At 44.6% G+C, this 17,457-nt stretch overlaps 1 protein-coding gene across 7 annotated transcripts in view; it reads right to left on the bottom strand.

Moving 5' to 3' along the window:
- mzt2b (mitotic spindle organizing protein 2B) overlaps window positions 1-16,117 on the bottom strand; it is a 29,937-nt gene extending 13,820 nt beyond the window's left edge. Inside the window, exons 1-4 of one of the 7 annotated variants that reach the window (XM_085961905.1) lie at window positions 15,987-16,117; window positions 13,296-13,504; window positions 10,590-10,738; window positions 1,072-1,254 (exon numbers count right to left, since the gene is read on the bottom strand). In XM_085961905.1, coding sequence (XP_085818031.1) covers window positions 1,072-1,254; window positions 10,590-10,738; window positions 13,296-13,477 — 514 coding nt within the window. In that variant the 5' untranslated portion in view covers window positions 13,478-13,504; window positions 15,987-16,117. The other 6 variants (XM_085961911.1, XM_085961907.1, XM_085961909.1 and 3 more) reach the window with 6 other exon arrangements.
- Between the last annotated feature and the right edge of the window lie 1,340 nt (window positions 16,118-17,457).

The raw sequence follows: 17,457 nt of genomic DNA, 5'->3' as shown, positions 1-17,457 counted from the left end.
TTAAAAGAAACTTCTTAATCAGATTACTCTCCCTCCAAAAAATGGCTTACTGGGTACATACAGCACTTAGTGTGGTACTGAGCAATACAGGCCAGGAGGAACGTAGGTGCAATCCCTGGTCTGTGTTGGATTAGCTGATCGTGCCATAGTCAAACAGCGCACAGAAACTGACTGTCTAGGCTCACCCATGAATATGCACTTGGGCGAGGTTCCAGAAGGCTGCGGAGGCCTACAGAACCATATCCCAAGATGGCTCAGTGCCTTCAGAAGAGGGCCGAGGGCAGAACATCGATGGGAAATTGGGGAATTAAAATAAATATTAATTATATGTACACATATACATACACAAAATAATATGTACACATATACATACACAAAATAATTCAAGAAGTATTCAAAACAAAAGTAGATGTAATATACTGATATGGTGTCAATTTAAAAGAATTATATAACAGGCATTTGCTAAGTATAACATCCATCAATCACTCGAGAGTACTATTAAAAGGAAATAATCTGGGCGAGTTCAACAATTTCAGATCATAACCTCGGCCCCTATTTCATTTTCACTTATATTTTTCCACTCCTTTCCTTTCCCCCCCCCCCCCTTTCCTTTTGTTTCTCTCTCACACCTGGCAGCTATCTTTTGCCCTGCCAGTACACTTTACACCTAATCACAGCCTATTACCATCTCGTCTAGCTTCTAATCTCTTTTACTTCTTTTGGTTCTTTTATTCTTTTGTCCGATCGCAGCCCTGCCTTCGATCTAGTTCCTTTTCTCTCCAGTTTTGAAGAAGGGTCAAACCCGAAACGTCAACTCAAATTTCTCTCCACGGATGTTGCCTGACTTGCTGAGTTTTTCCAGCATTTTCTGTTGTTATTTCGGATTTCCAACATCTGCAGTATTTTGCTATCAAACTTCTTCTCCTGTTGTTTTAGCGAATCTAATTCTAGTTACTAACCCAAGGGTACAAGGAGTCAGCTCCACTCTGTAAAAGCCTTCAGTTTGTAATCTAGTTCCTAGTGCAATCACTGACTGTACAGGAACCCAGCAGATAAACTAATAAACGCAACCTGAGAAGGGCGAGAACAGGCAGCAAGAAAACTGGAAGGAACCAGGGGGACCTTGAGAGAGAGGTGAGCAAGCATCAGCAGGGTTGTAGACCACAATCTTAGTGGCTAGTCTCGGAGATCGAAGGGCAGAGGAAAAGGACAGTGCTGGGATTTTACTGTTCTTTGCGGAGATAAACGAATGCTCTAGTTCAGAGAGGAAAGAGATGAAAACACATTAAGGAACACAGGATGGAGAGAGGTACAGAAGCTTACTCCAGTGCAAAGATACAAACTCAACTATCTATCAGAAACAGTGTGGCTCCAACAAGACTTTGGGCTCTATAGCCATAGCTGACAATGTTGAAAGAGTGAGTATCATCATCAAAACCACTTTAAGAAAAAGTTATGAGGAACTTTAATATATCCTCTTATTTTGATTTAGTCTTTTTGACTTCTTTTAGGAAGATTTTTAGTTATGTGCATTATAGTCAGGGGGACTGACTGGGAGCAGTTACTGAGACAAATAATGTAAAGGAATAGGCTTAACAGCCAGTACAATAATTAACCAATAGCGTTTCAGCTTGTGTGTGTGTTAACAGCCAAGCTCAGTAACGAGCAAGTATCCACAAGGAGGTTTGATTTTCTTAAAGGGGATTCCAATGGAAAGACTTCCTCCTTAAATTACAAATGCAACAACATAGTTTACACAAGGCTGACATTTTTTTTTGCACAGTAGCAAATTCCTCCTCATGGTTGGAGTTAGTTTGTAATATGGTCTCACGGAGCACATTATAACAGGTACTTAATATGGATCAGTGTAAGTAAGACTAAAAACAATGCAAGTTATGTTATAGACTACATTACATCATGAAGCTACTGTGCGAAAAAATATTTAGTACTGAAGTTATATAGATTATACAGCACCTCCACCCACACTAAAACACTCACATCATACGTAAATTGGCTGTCCTCTTTATATTAAAAGAAAAATTGCAATTTGCAATACAATCTGTTTTCCCAGTAAAACAAATGTGAAAGCATATTTTAGTGCAGAGTTACTGTATAACCTTCCATTAAGACATCACTATTGCCCCAACAGAGATTTGTGTCTTACCTCAAGCTGTTCAGAGAAAGCAAGAGAACGGGACGGGGATGGGGTGGGGGTGGGTGGTAAATGAGGAGGGAAGAGAGACAAACACAAGAGCAAGAAGCTACACCTCCCCTCCCAACTTGCACAGAATAGCAAAAGACTGGACACCAAGAGCTGGACTTCAGCAGCTTGTTAGCAAGGGCTCAGCTAGTAGGAAAGCTCACAGGAACTTGACTAGCCTTTAGAAAAGTGCCAGGCCAAGCCCCCATATCGTACAGCTCCAGTCACAATGCCATATTTCACAAATTAGTTCTGTCAACAGTCAATTGAATTTTCACTGATGACTCTCCATTATTCAGTCCACTTTCTAAAATAAATTATTAGTTGTACTGCAATTTAATGTTTTAAAAAAAGTCAATCTAATTTGGGGTAATCATCCCCAAAATGTCAATCATACATTCAGAATGATTTTCTTTTTTAAACTAAGGGTGCTTTGCTCCCTACAACAAATCAGTGCACATTTCAACACTGTAAGATGGTCAAAGTCCTTCACTCCAGCAGCACAGTGATGGAGATAAAAGATGGCGAGCCACATGTGTGGCATTCTGTTGCCAGTGAAACGATCAGCGAATTATGGTTCACACCGGCGGGACTGTGCAATACAGCCTGTGAGCTATTTTCCTTCATCAACTATCACAAAAGAAATTTGGTATAAAAATTGTGTTTTTTTAATATTTGGCTTAAGTGCAGTCTTAGATATACTGATTTGGCCAAAGGTTATACCACAAGGCCAAAAGAACCCAATATATTTGGGTAGTTGCGGGTACAGTTCAATGGGCACTGGCAACCCCCTGGCACCTAACTCAAGCGGCTACTCATGCAAGTCTAAATGACGAGTGTTGGTGAGCTGGCTGACCCCTAGCACCATCATTTGAGGCCAATTCCATCTTTATTTGGCCTTTACATGCACGTACTTTCCAGCAGGGGTCATTAGATATTGGCCCGGATTTTCAGGGGCCTAGGACCGTGTACGCTGTCGTAAGTGCCCCGCAGGTTCCGGGTTTATGCATGCGATGCACATGCGCAAAAACCCGGAACTTGCAATCTGTTAAATTTCAGCTCGACAGATCATACCCATCAGCAGGAAATGGACATTTGCAGGGTAGGGCTACTTGCCTAACTACTACCCAGCGAATGCCCATGAAACCCTTACGCCTGGTAAAAGCAGGCGGAAGGCCTTCTTTTACCAGCGTAAGAGTTTAAATAAATATTAACGTTTTTTAAATGGTTTAACCATACAAAAACCTTTAAAATTAGTTTGTTATTTTTGGCCCCATGAAAAATGTTTACATTTATATTTCAAAAATAAATTTTTTGTTTTAAATGTTTAATTAAATTGTATTTTAATTAATTTTGACCATGTGATGATTTATTTTTATTTCAGTATTGTGAAAGTGCGTTTATTTTTAAAGGAGATTCCTATTTTGATTATGGGAATTCCATACGTAAATGGAATCCCCCTTTGAGATTGGTTGGGCCGGCCCACATGATCCCAGGGACACTTGCGTGCGCTCCTGGGATATTTGGGCTTTTATGCAGGCGTATGCCTGCAGGCCCAGGAGTGTGTGTCTTCGAGGTATGGCGGCACCAGTAGGTGTGGAGTTTACTTGCGGTTCGGAGGCATTTTCCCGCAGGAAGCTGCCGACCGCACTTTCCAGCCCAATAATTAAAAGCCTTTTTATGGCCCTAGTCAAGGACACGGAGATTTTAAAATATGGTCTCCTACTGGAAACTAGCAATTAACACGGTATAAAGCAAACATGTGCTTCTGGTGGAGGAAACCTGCCCAAGCATTATGACAAAATAGCAAGAGTGACCTTCAAGGAGACAATAAACAAAGTAATATTTTAAAGAAAGAGTACATCTTTGGCAGGATTAGCCAAGGTTAAAAATTTAATCTGCAAAAAAAAACTGTCCTGGCTAAAACAGCAATTCGGAGCACGTCTCGTGCGGGAGGGAGGGGGTCGCTCTGGCTGCCTACCTCTCTTCCGCGGTCTTGTCCATGCCCGGGCATCCTGAAGAGGGAGCACACGGTGCCCGCCAGTACCAACGAGGCCTTCCGCGACCGGAGGGCACCACAGGATGTTTGTTGCATAATTGACAGGTATAACGAGACACTGATTTAGTTTAAGTCTCTACTAGTTTGATTAGACCTGGTTGGATTATTTTTAGTGATTCTCTCTCAAAGCAACACTGATCCTTTGTCCGGTGCCACTGTTACCAATCTAATTAGAAAAAGCCAAAAACAAATTGCCGTCTATTTGTAGGAAGGAGGGCGGGGTGGGGGAGAAAGTTTTAGACCTAAAATCTTCTTTCTCTTTTCTCTCCGCCTTTCTTTAGATCTCTCTGAGTCACATCCTGTACCCTGGCCAACAGGATGAGTAGACAGGAAACCTGGCACTTGGCCACTGCAAATGCCTCCCGGACAGACAAGATCGACTAAGCATTCAAATTCTCTCTCTCTCTCTCTCTCTCTCTCTCTGGGGAAGCACTAGATATCTACTCGACTGAGATCAGGAACTCAACATGTAGGGAATTACAGTTGTGAACTTGCTTGTCATTCTACGGCATAATGCATTGGTGGTCGAGTGCACTGGATAACTCCAACTGCCCATTATTTATAACGTTTTTAATTTAGGGGCAATTTTGGAATTCCACCATTTTCAATTTAGGACAGTGCAGTAAAGATGTTTTCTTCCTCCCTGCTATAGCTTGATACCATCTTCAACAACAGTGTTGTATGGACAGATACATAGACATATATAATAGGCTCTCAGGGAGAGTATTAGATCCTGAGTCAGTCCTATTCAAGCATGCCATCTGAAAAAAAATGCCCTCGGGCAAAAGGCGAAGGAATAAGTTTATAAATAGCTTTATTCTGCATTTAAAACACGTGACAGAGCTTAACACTGGTTTAAAACCCATCACTGTAAGTTGTGACCTTGTCACACAGCAGTGGCAACGTAACAAACAGATGGCAACTCTTCCAAGTGTGACTGCAGAGGTGTTCCCATCATTTGTGCTACCAGTCATCAAGTGTTAACTTGCTGTTACAAATAGCAACAGTAAGTATAACAACCCATAATCAAATCAGTTGGTTCACTACACTGTAATTATATTGCTAAATGCCATTTTAACCCAATTGATACCAAGACTGAAATAAGAATTGTTCTTGCTGCATCCTGCATTAAATTAGCTGGAATTTAAGACACACTTTACCAAATGCTTCTGCATGGTCAATTGCTTTGCTTTTAATGCATCAAATTCATTGAAATCCAGTTCTTGGGGGCGGGGGGGGGAAGTTTCTTTGGGCATAATCTGATGAAAATAAATTGGAGGGAGAAAGGAGGTGAACTAACTCACTCCCTTCAAACTCCCATGCCAATTCACCATTTTCTTCCACCTGTAGGGTTTCCATTTTATGTCAATGACTCAAATATTTACAGCCCTGAAAATCTCAAGCCAAGTGCTGTGAAACGAACAGTTGTAGCAAACCAATCATTGGTGTTTTGAGACTAACTTCGACCTTCCACAAGAGCCAACTATAATATTGCTAAACCCTTTGCATCACAGTAGGAGACCATACCTGCTGGAGGAGTCTAGGTTTTCTTTTGGGGGGGGGGGGGGGGGGGTGGAATGTGCTTATTTTGAAGTGACTGACAGAGAAGTGACGCCCCCCACTCACATAGGCAGTGGTAGCTTTACCCATCAAAATCTGAACTGCTTAATTTCTGGCAATTATCTACCAATTTCTGTTCCCCATATGATGTGATATTTCAGGACTATACAAAAAAAAGTTGAGATTTAAAAGAAAATTTGTATTTCTATAGATCTTAACACATCTCTGCAAAACATCTCAAAGGGCTTCACGTACAAGGTGCAGTGGCTGTTGCCATTTTACAAACAGCAAGATGCCACAATAAGATGAATGAAAGGTTCATATTGTTTGTGGTGGCATTGGCTGAGGAAGGAACTCCGTGCTTTTAAAATAGTACCATAGGATCTTTACCCACCTGAACTATTGGAATAGGCAGAAAAAGCTTTGATTTAGTGTCTCATCTGAAGGTCGTTACCCCAGGCAATGCAGCACCCCATCAGTACTACACTGGAGCATCAGCCTAGGATATGTCCCTCAACCATAACCTTCTGACCCAAAAGGCAAGTGTGGAACCAACTGAGCCAAACTGACACCTGTACAGCTCCAAAAGGTATGTAGCCCTGATGGTTCAGATGACAAAGTTGTGAATGAGTTAGAATTTCATCCAAATTAATATCCCTTCTCCTCTCTTCTCTTCTTAGGCAGTCCCTTGGAACCGAGGATGACTTGCTTCCACATTAAAAATGAGTTCTCAGGTGACTGATGAGTCCAATGCGGGACCTACAGTCTCTGTCACAGGTGGGGCAGATGGTGGTTGAAGGGGCGGGCGAGTAGGGTGCTTGGGTTGATGTACACTCCTTGCGCTGGGCTTCCACTTGCTCCCGGCGAAGAGACTCGAGGTGTTCGGCGCCTTCCTGGATGCTTTTCCTCCACTTTGTGCGGTCTTGGGCCAGGGATTCCCAGGTGTCAGTGGGGATGTTGCACTTTTTCAAGGAGGCTTTGAGAGTGTCCTTGAAGCGTTTCCTCTGCCCACCTGGGGCGCTCTTGCCGTGCCGGAGCTCAGAGTAGAGCGCTTGTTTTGGGAGTCTCGTATCAGGCATGCGGACAATGTGACCCATCCATCGGAGCTGATTGAGCGTGGTCAAAGCTTCGATGCTGAGGATGTTGGCCTGAGCGAGAACACGGACGTTGGTGCGCCTATCCTGCCAAGGGATTTGCAGGATCTTGCGAAGGCAGCGTTGGTGGTACCTCTCCAGTGCTTTGAGGTGCCTGCTGTACATGGTCCATGTCTCTGAGGCATACAGCAAGGCGGGTATCACTGCTGCTCTGTAGTCCATGAGCTTCGTGCCGGGTTTGCGGTCCTGGTCTTCAAACACTGTCTTCCTCAGGCGACCAAAGGCTGCACTGGCACACTGAAGGCGGTGTTGGACTTCGTCATCGACGTCTGCCCTTGTTGACAGTAGGCTCCCGAGGTATGGAAAGTGGTCCACGTTGTCCAAGGCCTTGTCGTCGATTTTGATAATCGGTGGCGGGGGCAGGTTGGTCGAGGACCTTTGTCTTACAGATGTTTAGTGTAAGGCCCATGCTCTCGTACGCTTCGGTGAAGGTGTTGACAATGGTTTGGAGTTCGACCTCCGAGTGAGCGCAGATGCAAGCATCGTCTGCATACAGTAATTCAACGACAGAGATGACCTTGGATCTGGACTGGAGTCGACGGAGGTTGAACAGTTTCCCGTTTGTTCTGTAAATTAGCTCCACTCCAGCGGGGAGCTTACTGAGGGTGAGATGGAGCATTGCAGCAAGGAAGATCGAGAAGAGTGTTGGTGTGATGACACAGCCTTGCTTGACCCCGGTCCGTATGTGAATTGGGTCTGTGGTAGATCCGTTGGTCAGGATCACGGCTTGCATGTCGTCGTGAAGCAGGCGGAGGATGGTGGCAAACTTTTGAGGGCAGCCGAATTTGAGGAGGACACTTCATAATCCCTCACGGTTGACAGTGTCGAAGGCCTTTGTGAGATCAAAGAAGGCCATGTACAGCGGTTGGTGCTGTTTCCTGCATTTCTCTTGTAATTGACGTGTGGTGAAGACCATGTCCATTGTGCCCCTTAGTGGGCGGAATCCACATTGCGACTCTGGGAGGAGCTCTTCGGCCAGTTGGAGAAGGTGATTGAGGAGGATTTTTGCGATGACTTTCCCCGTGGCAGACAGCAGGGAAACTCCTCTGTAATTACCGCAATCGGACTTGTCACCTTTCTTGAAGATGGTCACAATTACGGCGTCTCTGAGATCCCCTGGCATGCTCTCCTCCTTCCAGATAAGAGAAATTAATTCATGAATTCGCGCCAGTAGTGCTTCTCCGCCATGCTTTAGTGCCTCGGCAGGGATTCCATCTGCTCCTGAGGCCTTGTTGTTCTTCAGTTGTCGGATGGCCTTTTCAACCTCATGCCGGTCTGGGGTTGTGCTGAGATGGTGGCGGGTAGCATGCTGCGGGATGGAGCTGAGGACACTCACGTCGAAGACAGAGTCTCGGTTAAGGAGATCTTCGAAGTGCTCCTTCCAGCGGGCACTGATTGCCTCTCCGTTCTTGGCCCGCAGTTGGGTAGGACCTTGGGCCGTAGATGGTCTTGACTGCGCTAAAGAATCCATGCACGTCGTGGTTGTCGGCTAGCTGCTGGATCTCCTGCGCTTTGTCCACCCACCATCTGCTCTTTATGTCGCGAGTATTTTGTTGGACCTCGGCCTTCAGGCGTCTGTAGAGCTGCTTTCTTGCTCTCGAATTGCCAAAAACTCCATACCCTTACCACTCCCTCCCCAACTTTTCACTCCGACTGCACATGACAGTCCACAGCCTCAGGATCCTGTTCGCCATAGAGCCGAGTTTCAAACCCCAGATCCTGGATACCAACAAGGCCACTTGTTTCCACTTCCATTGACATGGCCCACTGCTTACTCATCCTCACTTCCACCGCTACTGAAACTCCCTCCCAAGCTACACCCTCCATAAACTCCAACTAGCCCAAAATGTCATCACCAGATCTGAACCACACTCTCATTTCTGCTTGCCCACTACTCCAATCCTCACTAACCTACGGTGGCTCCCTATCTCCCAGCATAACAATTTCACCTCTGCATACTGAACTCATCCACCTTTATGTCCCATTCTAAGCTCTTCCTTCTTGTCAATCTGGCTCTCTGAAAGTTGCCCCCTCCTTTCCCACCATTTGTGGCAGAGTTTTCAGCTGTCCCAGCCCTACTCTCTAGAAGGCTTTCGCTAAACCCCTCCTCATCCTTTCTCCCCGCCTTCCAATGCCGTCACAAAATCGGTCTATTCAACCCTGCATTTAGTCACCTCCCCTAACTCCCTCGCTCAAGCTGGATGTCTATTTTTACCCCCCTATGAAGCACCTTGGGATGTTTTCCTATACTAAAGCTACTACGTAAATGCAAGTTTGTTGTTGCAATTGAGCCATAGACACCAGAAGGCCCCAGGTTCAATGCCCAGTCTGTGTTGAGTCAGCTGATTAAGATAAGGAAGCAGTCAGAGTGCTACAATTAGCTCCACCACCCTTAAGCGAGGGGGGAAAAGAGAAAAAGAAAAAGCCATAATTCCCGCTCGTGATTGCCATTAATTCGCTCCTGCTGGAAAGTGTCTGCGTGTTTGGTAAACATCAGCTAAGGGCACAGTCAGGCTTGGTTGCCAACACTCACTCCCTAGGTCTGCATATTTGAGCAAGATATCAGAGGGTGCCTGGTGCCCATGAACATTACTCCAGCAAGAATCAAATTCTTGCAGAGAGGAAAAAAAACAAAGTCAATCTTCTCCCCAAAATCATAATATTTGACTTCCAATTTTTCTTCAGAGGTCAATGGCACAAAACTTCGAGTATAGTTGGTGTAAGCAATAGAAATGTCATGTGTAGCTGGAGGGGGTGGGTGATCTCTTCTGAGGGTGAAGTTAAGGCATCTTGGTCAGAGTTAAAAGTGGTTTACCCTACAGCTAACTTGTGCTGTACACTGACACTAAGCACTCACTGTTCCATTCGTCAGCATTTAGATCACTCACTTTTTGATAAGTGCAAAAAAGTTAATTTAAAAGTAATTTAAGCCCCTTGCATTTATTTTACTTTAAATTCTTTCACTATTCCCTGGTTGAGCAGAGGGCAGGGGATGTGCTCGCAGGTTGCTGCCAATGGTTTCATTTTGACCAGTGGAACCTGCAGCTGATCGGTTTTGGGGCAACGCAAACTCCAACTTTGCCTCCCTCCCTTCAGGGAGTATCCTTCTAACTGACACATGGCCGAGATCAGGAACTCGCCATGAGAACAGTTATGACACGTCACATGCTGTACTTTTCACCCCCAGAATTAAAACCGACAACCTTGCCCGAGTGACGGGAATGAAACTCTTGACTATATGGGCCAGGTCTACTTACAGTACAGAATGAAAAGACAACTGATTTGCACTTTAAATTAACTACAGTAAAGCTATTAGAAACCTTCTTCAGGTGCCAAGTGGACTAGTTACACTGTACCAGTTTGAAATTCAACATTTCAACTTGTGAAAATAGCCTCAATCTGTTGGGCCCTGAGCTACATTTTGTATTGTGGGAGGGAAATAGCTAATGTTTGAGAAACCCAATATTTAAAAATACTCTCACAGCCCTTCTGTGGAGCATACAATCTGTGGATGAATAACGGGATTTGAGAGATTAGAGGCTCAAAGTACGCTTTACAGATGCAACACTAATTACGCTGGGGCATTGCTTCCGCTAATCGGCTGTTGGTGTCTCACCTCTGGAGTCCGCCAGGCTGCTCTGTGTTGTCGTGGACAGTGTCTCGGTTGAGGAAATCTCTGCAATTCGGTGTCCTGCGCACATGGCTTTCAGCATCTGGAAAACTGCCAACGGAGCCACGTTCATCTTCAACAGATCCACGATTATCCTGATGGGTGAGAAACAGGAACAGCCATCAGAGGAACCAGATCCTTCCAGCACTCAACAGATGATGGGAACAGAAACAGTGATTCCCTGCTGAAGTAATGCCTCATCTGAAGGAGTATCACAAGTATGAACACTACAGCTTAGGATGAGACACTGGAAAAAAATCATGAACAACATACAGGATAACATGGCTAAATCACAACAAATGATCCAGATCGCCACGCTCGTATAAAAGACAACGGCATGGCAAATAGTTCAAAGGATAAGAATGGTTTGGGGGTTTAGGTCATTGGTCTGTCAAGGAACTCAACCATGTGAAGGAGTGAAGGAGTTCAGCGAAGATTCACCAGGCTGATACCTGGGATGGCAGGAATGACGTATGAGGAGAGATTGTGTCGATTGGGCTTATACTCACTGGAGTTTAGAAGAATGAGAGGGGATCTCATCGAAACCTATAAAATTCTGTCAGGCCTGGACAGACTAGATGCAGGAAGGCTGTTACCCCGATGGCGGGGGAGTCCAGAACCAGGGGTCATAGTCTAAGGATAAGGGGTAAGCCATTTAGGACTGAAATGAGGAGGAATTTCTTCACCCAGAGAGTGGTGAACCTGTGGAATTCTCTGCCACAGAGGGCGGTGGAGGCCAATTCATTAAATATATTCAAGAAAGAGTTGGATATATTTCTTAAGGCTAAAGGGATCAAGGGATATGGGGAGAAGGCAGGGACAGGGTACTGAATTTGGATGATCAGCCATGATCGCATTGAATGGCGGAGCAGGCTCGAGGGGCCGAATGGCCTACTCCTGCTCCTATCTTCTATGTTTCTGTGTGTCTGTGTGCCATTGGGGAAAGACAAATTACGAAGCAACGCAAACCAAGATTTGTGATATTTAAAAAATAATCCCAAAACAAAATTCATGGGAAAGATGTGGATCTTTGTGCTGAACCAGGAGAAAATGACAGAACACGACTACAACCGGAGGAAACTGTGAGGTAAATGCAATTTAAGCAGCATGACCCCATCACTTCCGAGTTAACTAGCAGAATAGAGCTATCCAGCGCAACAAACAATGTGCTCAGATATGTAGTTTGGGTCCTTAAGGGAGATAATGCACTCCATATCAGGCAAACAGAAAGTCCACTTATGTGGATTTCTCAATAATTTACTTTGGAGACAGTTTCAGTGCATGTCAAACACCTATTTGGCCAAAACAAAAAATGGTGAAATAGAAAATACTGAAAATACACAGGCCAGTCAGAATCTGTGAAGTGAAAAGACAGATTAGCATTTCAGGTGCAAGCTGTCATCAGAAATTAAAACAAAAATAAGCAAGGCCGATAGTAGCGTTTAAAAAGAAAAGGGGAGGGGGCGGTGGGGAAATTGACAGATACTCCAAATCACTGAGATGAGGTTAAAGGGTTGAATGAACAAAGGAAATGGAGCATGTCACAAGCATAGGTCAAGCCAGTTCATTCTGAAATGGCAGGCAAAGCCAGATGAGTTTACTTTATGCAAAATCACAGCTGTTGAAGATATTAAAGATGCAGTGATGGAAAGAAAAAAGAACTTGGATTTATATAACTCCTTTCACAACCTCAGGAAGTCTCAAAGCGCTGTACAGTGAATTAAGTACTTTTGAAGTGTGGTCACTGTTATAATGTAGGAAACGTGGCAGCCAATTTGCATACAGCAAGGTCCCACAAACAGCAATGAGACAAATGACTATACAATGGTTTTTTTTTTGCATTCAGGGGATGTGGGCATCGCTGGCAAGGCCAGTATTTATTGCCCATCCCTAATTACCCTCGAGAAGGTGGTGGTGAGCTGCCTTCTTGAACCGCTGCAGTCCGTGTGGTGAAGGTACTCCCACAGTGCTGTTAGGTAGGGAGTTCCAGGATTTTGACCCAGCAGTGATGAAGGATTGGCAATATAGTTCTAAGTCAGGATGGTGTGTGACTTGGAGGTGGTGGTGTTCCCATGTGCCTGCTGCCCTTGTACTTCTAGGTGGAAGAGGTCGCGGGTTTGAGAGATGCTGCCGAAGAAGCCTTGGCGAGTTGCTTCAGTGTATCTTGTAGATGGTACACACTGCAGCCACGGTACACCGGTGGTGGAGGGAGTGAATGTTTAAGGTGGTGGATGGGGTGCCAATTAAGCAGGTTGCTTTGTCCTGGATGGTGTCGAGCTTCTTGAGTGTTGCTGGAGCTGCACTCATCCAGGCAAGTGGAGAGTATCCCATCACACTCCTTACTTGTGCCTTGTAGATAACTGGACCAGCCACATAAATATTGTGGCAACAAGAGCAGGTCAGTGGCTGGGTATTCTGTGGCGAGTAACTCACCTGCTGACTCCCTAAAGTCTTTCCACCATCTACAATTATGAAAAACAATTCAATTCAAGCTTGTAGGAAAGGTTAATCAAATTTCAAGTAAAATAGAAAACGCTGGAAATGTAGAGTAGTTGATCAACTTCTGAAACAATAAACTGTTCCAACATTATCCATTTTTAATTTCAAGTTTCCAGGGTTATTTCTCACCTTTGTGGTTACATTTGGACTTACTTGAACACTTCCTGGTCCATGACAATACCAGCGGCCTGTGTGAGCTCATACAGCTCCAGCTCTTCTGCATTGAGGATCTTCTTCTTCTTGACTGCATATTTCTGTACATTTCCACTGACTGTGGCCAGGAGTGTCTGCTGGGCATCTAGGCCAGAAATCCCAGCCTGCTGTGGTACAGCCATCTGTTATCACTGGAACTGTCGCTCACACTGAAATACAGTAAGTAACAAGGCATTATCTCTTGCCCCAAATGAGAAGAAACTCCGTACAGTCATCCCATGCCCCAAAGAAGCAGGAAATCCAGTTACATAGTGAGTCAATCATACCATGCTAAATTATCAGAAACTTAAACATTACATAACCTGCTGCCATTTTGTTCCCCTTTATTTTTTAATGTTTATATATTCAGGGAAGTTCTCCATTCATTTTGTGTGCCCAATTCTCCTATTCTTCACCTGGAGAGCCTGATACCTGACCCAGAATTTGAGAATACAATCTCCTCCAAGGTTGCCACCAATATCCTCCACAATTAGCCATTAGGAGCCACCAGTGGCATGACCACAGAATTCCACACCCTCCTACTGAGACACCATGCAGTAACTCCCCAAGGGCTATGGCTTTTCCTACTAAACAGAAGCACCATAACAATTAGCACCACATTAATGAAAGCAATGTAGTTTAGTAGGAAGCTTAGCAACAAACACACTATATAAATCAAGCAAACCAGGATTTACCTCTGAAATATTCATTACATCATTACTGTATTAGCTAAACATTGCAGATCACAGAATCACAGAAACCCCACAGTGCAGATAGAGGCCATTTCGGCCCATCGAGCCTGCACTGACACATATCCCACCTGATCCCCATAACCCCTACACCAACACATATCCCACACTATCCCTGTAACCCCACGTATTTAATCCCCCTAAGGGTCAATTTATCATAGCCAATCAACCTAACCCGCCTCAAGTTTTGGTTGCACTTCAGTCCCACGCTCTTGATCTACGGTCACCCGGTGCGGAGGGGAGCGGACAGGCTGGAGGACCTCCTCGTGGGTCTGCTCCTGGGCCTGGCCAAGAAAGCCATTAATTGGTCCAGGCAGCGGGCGGTCGAGGGGGTCGTCCGGCCGGATTGCCTCCCTCTCTTCCGTGGCCATGTTCGCGCCCGGGTGGCCCTGGAGCTGGAGCACGCAGTGTCCGCCGGCACGCTCGATCACTTTCGTGACCGGTGGGCGCCGCGGGGACTGGAGTGCATAATTGGGCTGGAGAACCAAATTTTAATTTGATTAATAAGGTTTATTTGGAGTTTTATTGGTTTATTTACAGTTTTATAGTTTATTTAGTTTTTATTTGTCTAAATTATGGGTTTACAAAAAGAGGATCAACCTAACCCGCACATCTTTGCTGGAAAGCTGAAATAAAAACAGAAAATGCCAGGCAGCATCTGTGGAGAAACAGAGTTAACCTTTCAGGTTGATGGTTTTTCGCCAGTTCTCCACAGATGCTGCCTGATCTGCTGAGTATTTACAGCATTTTCTGTTTTTATTACTGTCTCAGTATTCAGTCTGGGCATAATGACAGTGCTGCATAAAATTAACTAAAAGTCATGTTGAAAATCAAAGATGGCTTTTCCTACAAAATGTATGCTATGAACATCTATTTCTGATGGGGCGGGGATGGGGACAATACCAGGATTAAAGGGTTAAATTATGAGGATAGATTCCATAAACTTAGCTTGTATTCCCTGGAGTTTAGAAGATTAAAGGGTGATCTAAATGAGGTGTTTAAAATGATAAAGGAATTTGATAAGATAGATACAGAGAAACGATTTCCTCTAGTGGGGGAATTCAGAACAAAAGGACATAATATTAAAATTAGTACGAGGCCATTTAGCAGCTAAATCAAAAAGAACTTTTTTTCCACACAAGGAGTAGTGGAAATCTGGAATTCTCCCTCTCCTCCAAAAGGCTGAGGATGCCAGATCAATTAACCAAGATTGACAAATTTTTGTTGGGTAAGGGTATCAAGGAATATGAAGCAAAGGTGGATAAATGGGGTTGAGATACAGATCAGCCATGATCTAACTGAATGGCAGAACAGGCCTACTCCTGTTCTTAAATGGGTGCTGCAGTGACAGAATATTCTTTCACCTCTGGGCTACTGATAGCTCAGAGAATAGTTGTCTCCTCTTATAGGTGCAAGAATATGCCCTTCTTGTGATGACATATTGATATATACTCCAACTGTAGCGAACTGACTGGAGACCTCGGGAGGGATTGAAAACCAATTGGATTATTGATAATTACTTTCAAGCCGAGTTGGGTAAATATCTTAAACCAACATAATGTCATCGTCTTGAAAAAGGATTAAAATAGCATATCTTTAAGGCCTAATTACTCCGGTTATTGGACAACAGGGTGAAGTAATTTGTACTTGAACACATTTTATCTTGATTGGAAACATCGCCCCACTGCACCAGACATCGAAGAGCAGAAACCAAGCGATTGACCCATTTAAATGGTAACTTCTGCCCCCCACCCCCAGAATGATCCACCCGCAGGGCACACGGAGCCCTCGCCCATTCACGGGTCCCTGGCGGCGGGTTTGTGCCTGTGCCGCACCGGTCGTTGATCCCAGCGCCGGCCCACAAGCCCGGTCTCTCGGGCCGGGGCCTCGGCCGCGGATTTACCTGCTTCCCCCTAACAACCATCGGCCCGGCGCCTCTTCCGCTCCCACCGGCTGGAAACTGCGGGCCTGCACAAACGGTCCTAGGGCGGGGCGGACTCCGCTTGGCCAACCGAGGCACAGAGAAACAGCGCCTCTTCCTCAGCATGGTTGAGGCAGGTTTTGCAAGACACTTCAACTTTGTTTGTAAATATAATAAGAGGATACAACAGAAACATCTCTTCTACTTCTAAATTATCTCAGTTTTTATTTTAAGTGTTCATGATTCTACCAGTTAGCAAGGGTGACAGTGCTGAATTTTGAGGTTTTTTGAAGCTAACTATTCTAGGAACTGATGTTAGCTGGAAAGACAATTAAGTTATTTGATAGCTTTCTCTTTGAGATGGTTGTGTTCTTTCCTATACTGAACAATGAGAAGACTGTATTTTTTGGCTTGGGTCAGTTGTGGCTCAGTGGGTAGCACTCTTGTCTCTGAGTCAGAAGGTTGTGAGTCCACTCCAGGGACTTGAGCACATAAAGCTAGGCTGACACTCCAGTGCAGTGCTGAAGGAATGCTGCACTGTCGGAGGTTCCGTCTTTCGAATGAGATGTTAAACCGAGGCCCCGTCTGCTCTCTCAGGTGGACGTAAAAGATGCCATGCCACTATTTCGAAGAAGAGTAGGGGAGTTATCCCTAGTGTCCTGGCCAATACTTCTCCTTCAACCAACAGAACAAAAACAGATTATCTGGTCATTATCACATTGCTGTTAGTGGGATCTTGCTGTGTGCAAATTGGCTACCACGTTTCCCACATTACAAAAGTGACTCCGCTTCAAAAGTACTTCATTGGCTGTAAAGCGCTTTGAGACGTCTGGTGGTCATGAAAGGCGCTATAGAAATGCAAGTTTTTTTTTCTTTCTTTTGGCCACTACCCACAACATCAAGACCATGCAGGAGGAGATTCGAATCCAACACTTCCAGATCCTCCAATCTTTTGCTAGATCACATGGAAGGGCAGGAAAGGCTTGTATTGGATGCTGCTTGGTCTTGGGGTATTGCTGTGTGTGCAGAAGTGACGCGTTGCGCGTGAAGCAGCAAGTATGTGATATGTATTATGTAATTGCACTGGAGAATGGATCCCAGATACGGTCAGTCATGCTAACAGCACCACTACATGAAATCGTTAATGTGGCTCAGGAGAGTGAGAACATATACTGTAACACTGCTAATTTAAAACTTTTACTCAAGGCTATAACACATGCTCCATAGAGGAAACTGACCTTCTGCATTAAGCTTAATGAAACAACCAGGATAGGGTTAAACACGCTGGTACCAAACAGAGTTATTGAAGTTAAAATAGAGAAGGCCGTAGAATTGGAAATTCAAAAAATTCAGGTGATCCCCAAAACTGAAATTATCCTCAATATGGATAACTAAGAGTGCACTGGAGGATCTTTTAAATCCAGATGAAAGGTCATCGACCTGAAACGTTAAC

Source organism: Somniosus microcephalus, chromosome 19 (genome assembly GCF_052327205.1).
Source record: "Somniosus microcephalus isolate GS21.2 chromosome 19, FLI_Smic_1.0, whole genome shotgun sequence".
NCBI lineage: Eukaryota > Metazoa > Chordata > Chondrichthyes > Squaliformes > Somniosidae > Somniosus > Somniosus microcephalus.
The sequence above is the reverse complement of the archived record's forward strand: the minus strand, read 5'-3'. Positions and strand labels throughout refer to the sequence as shown.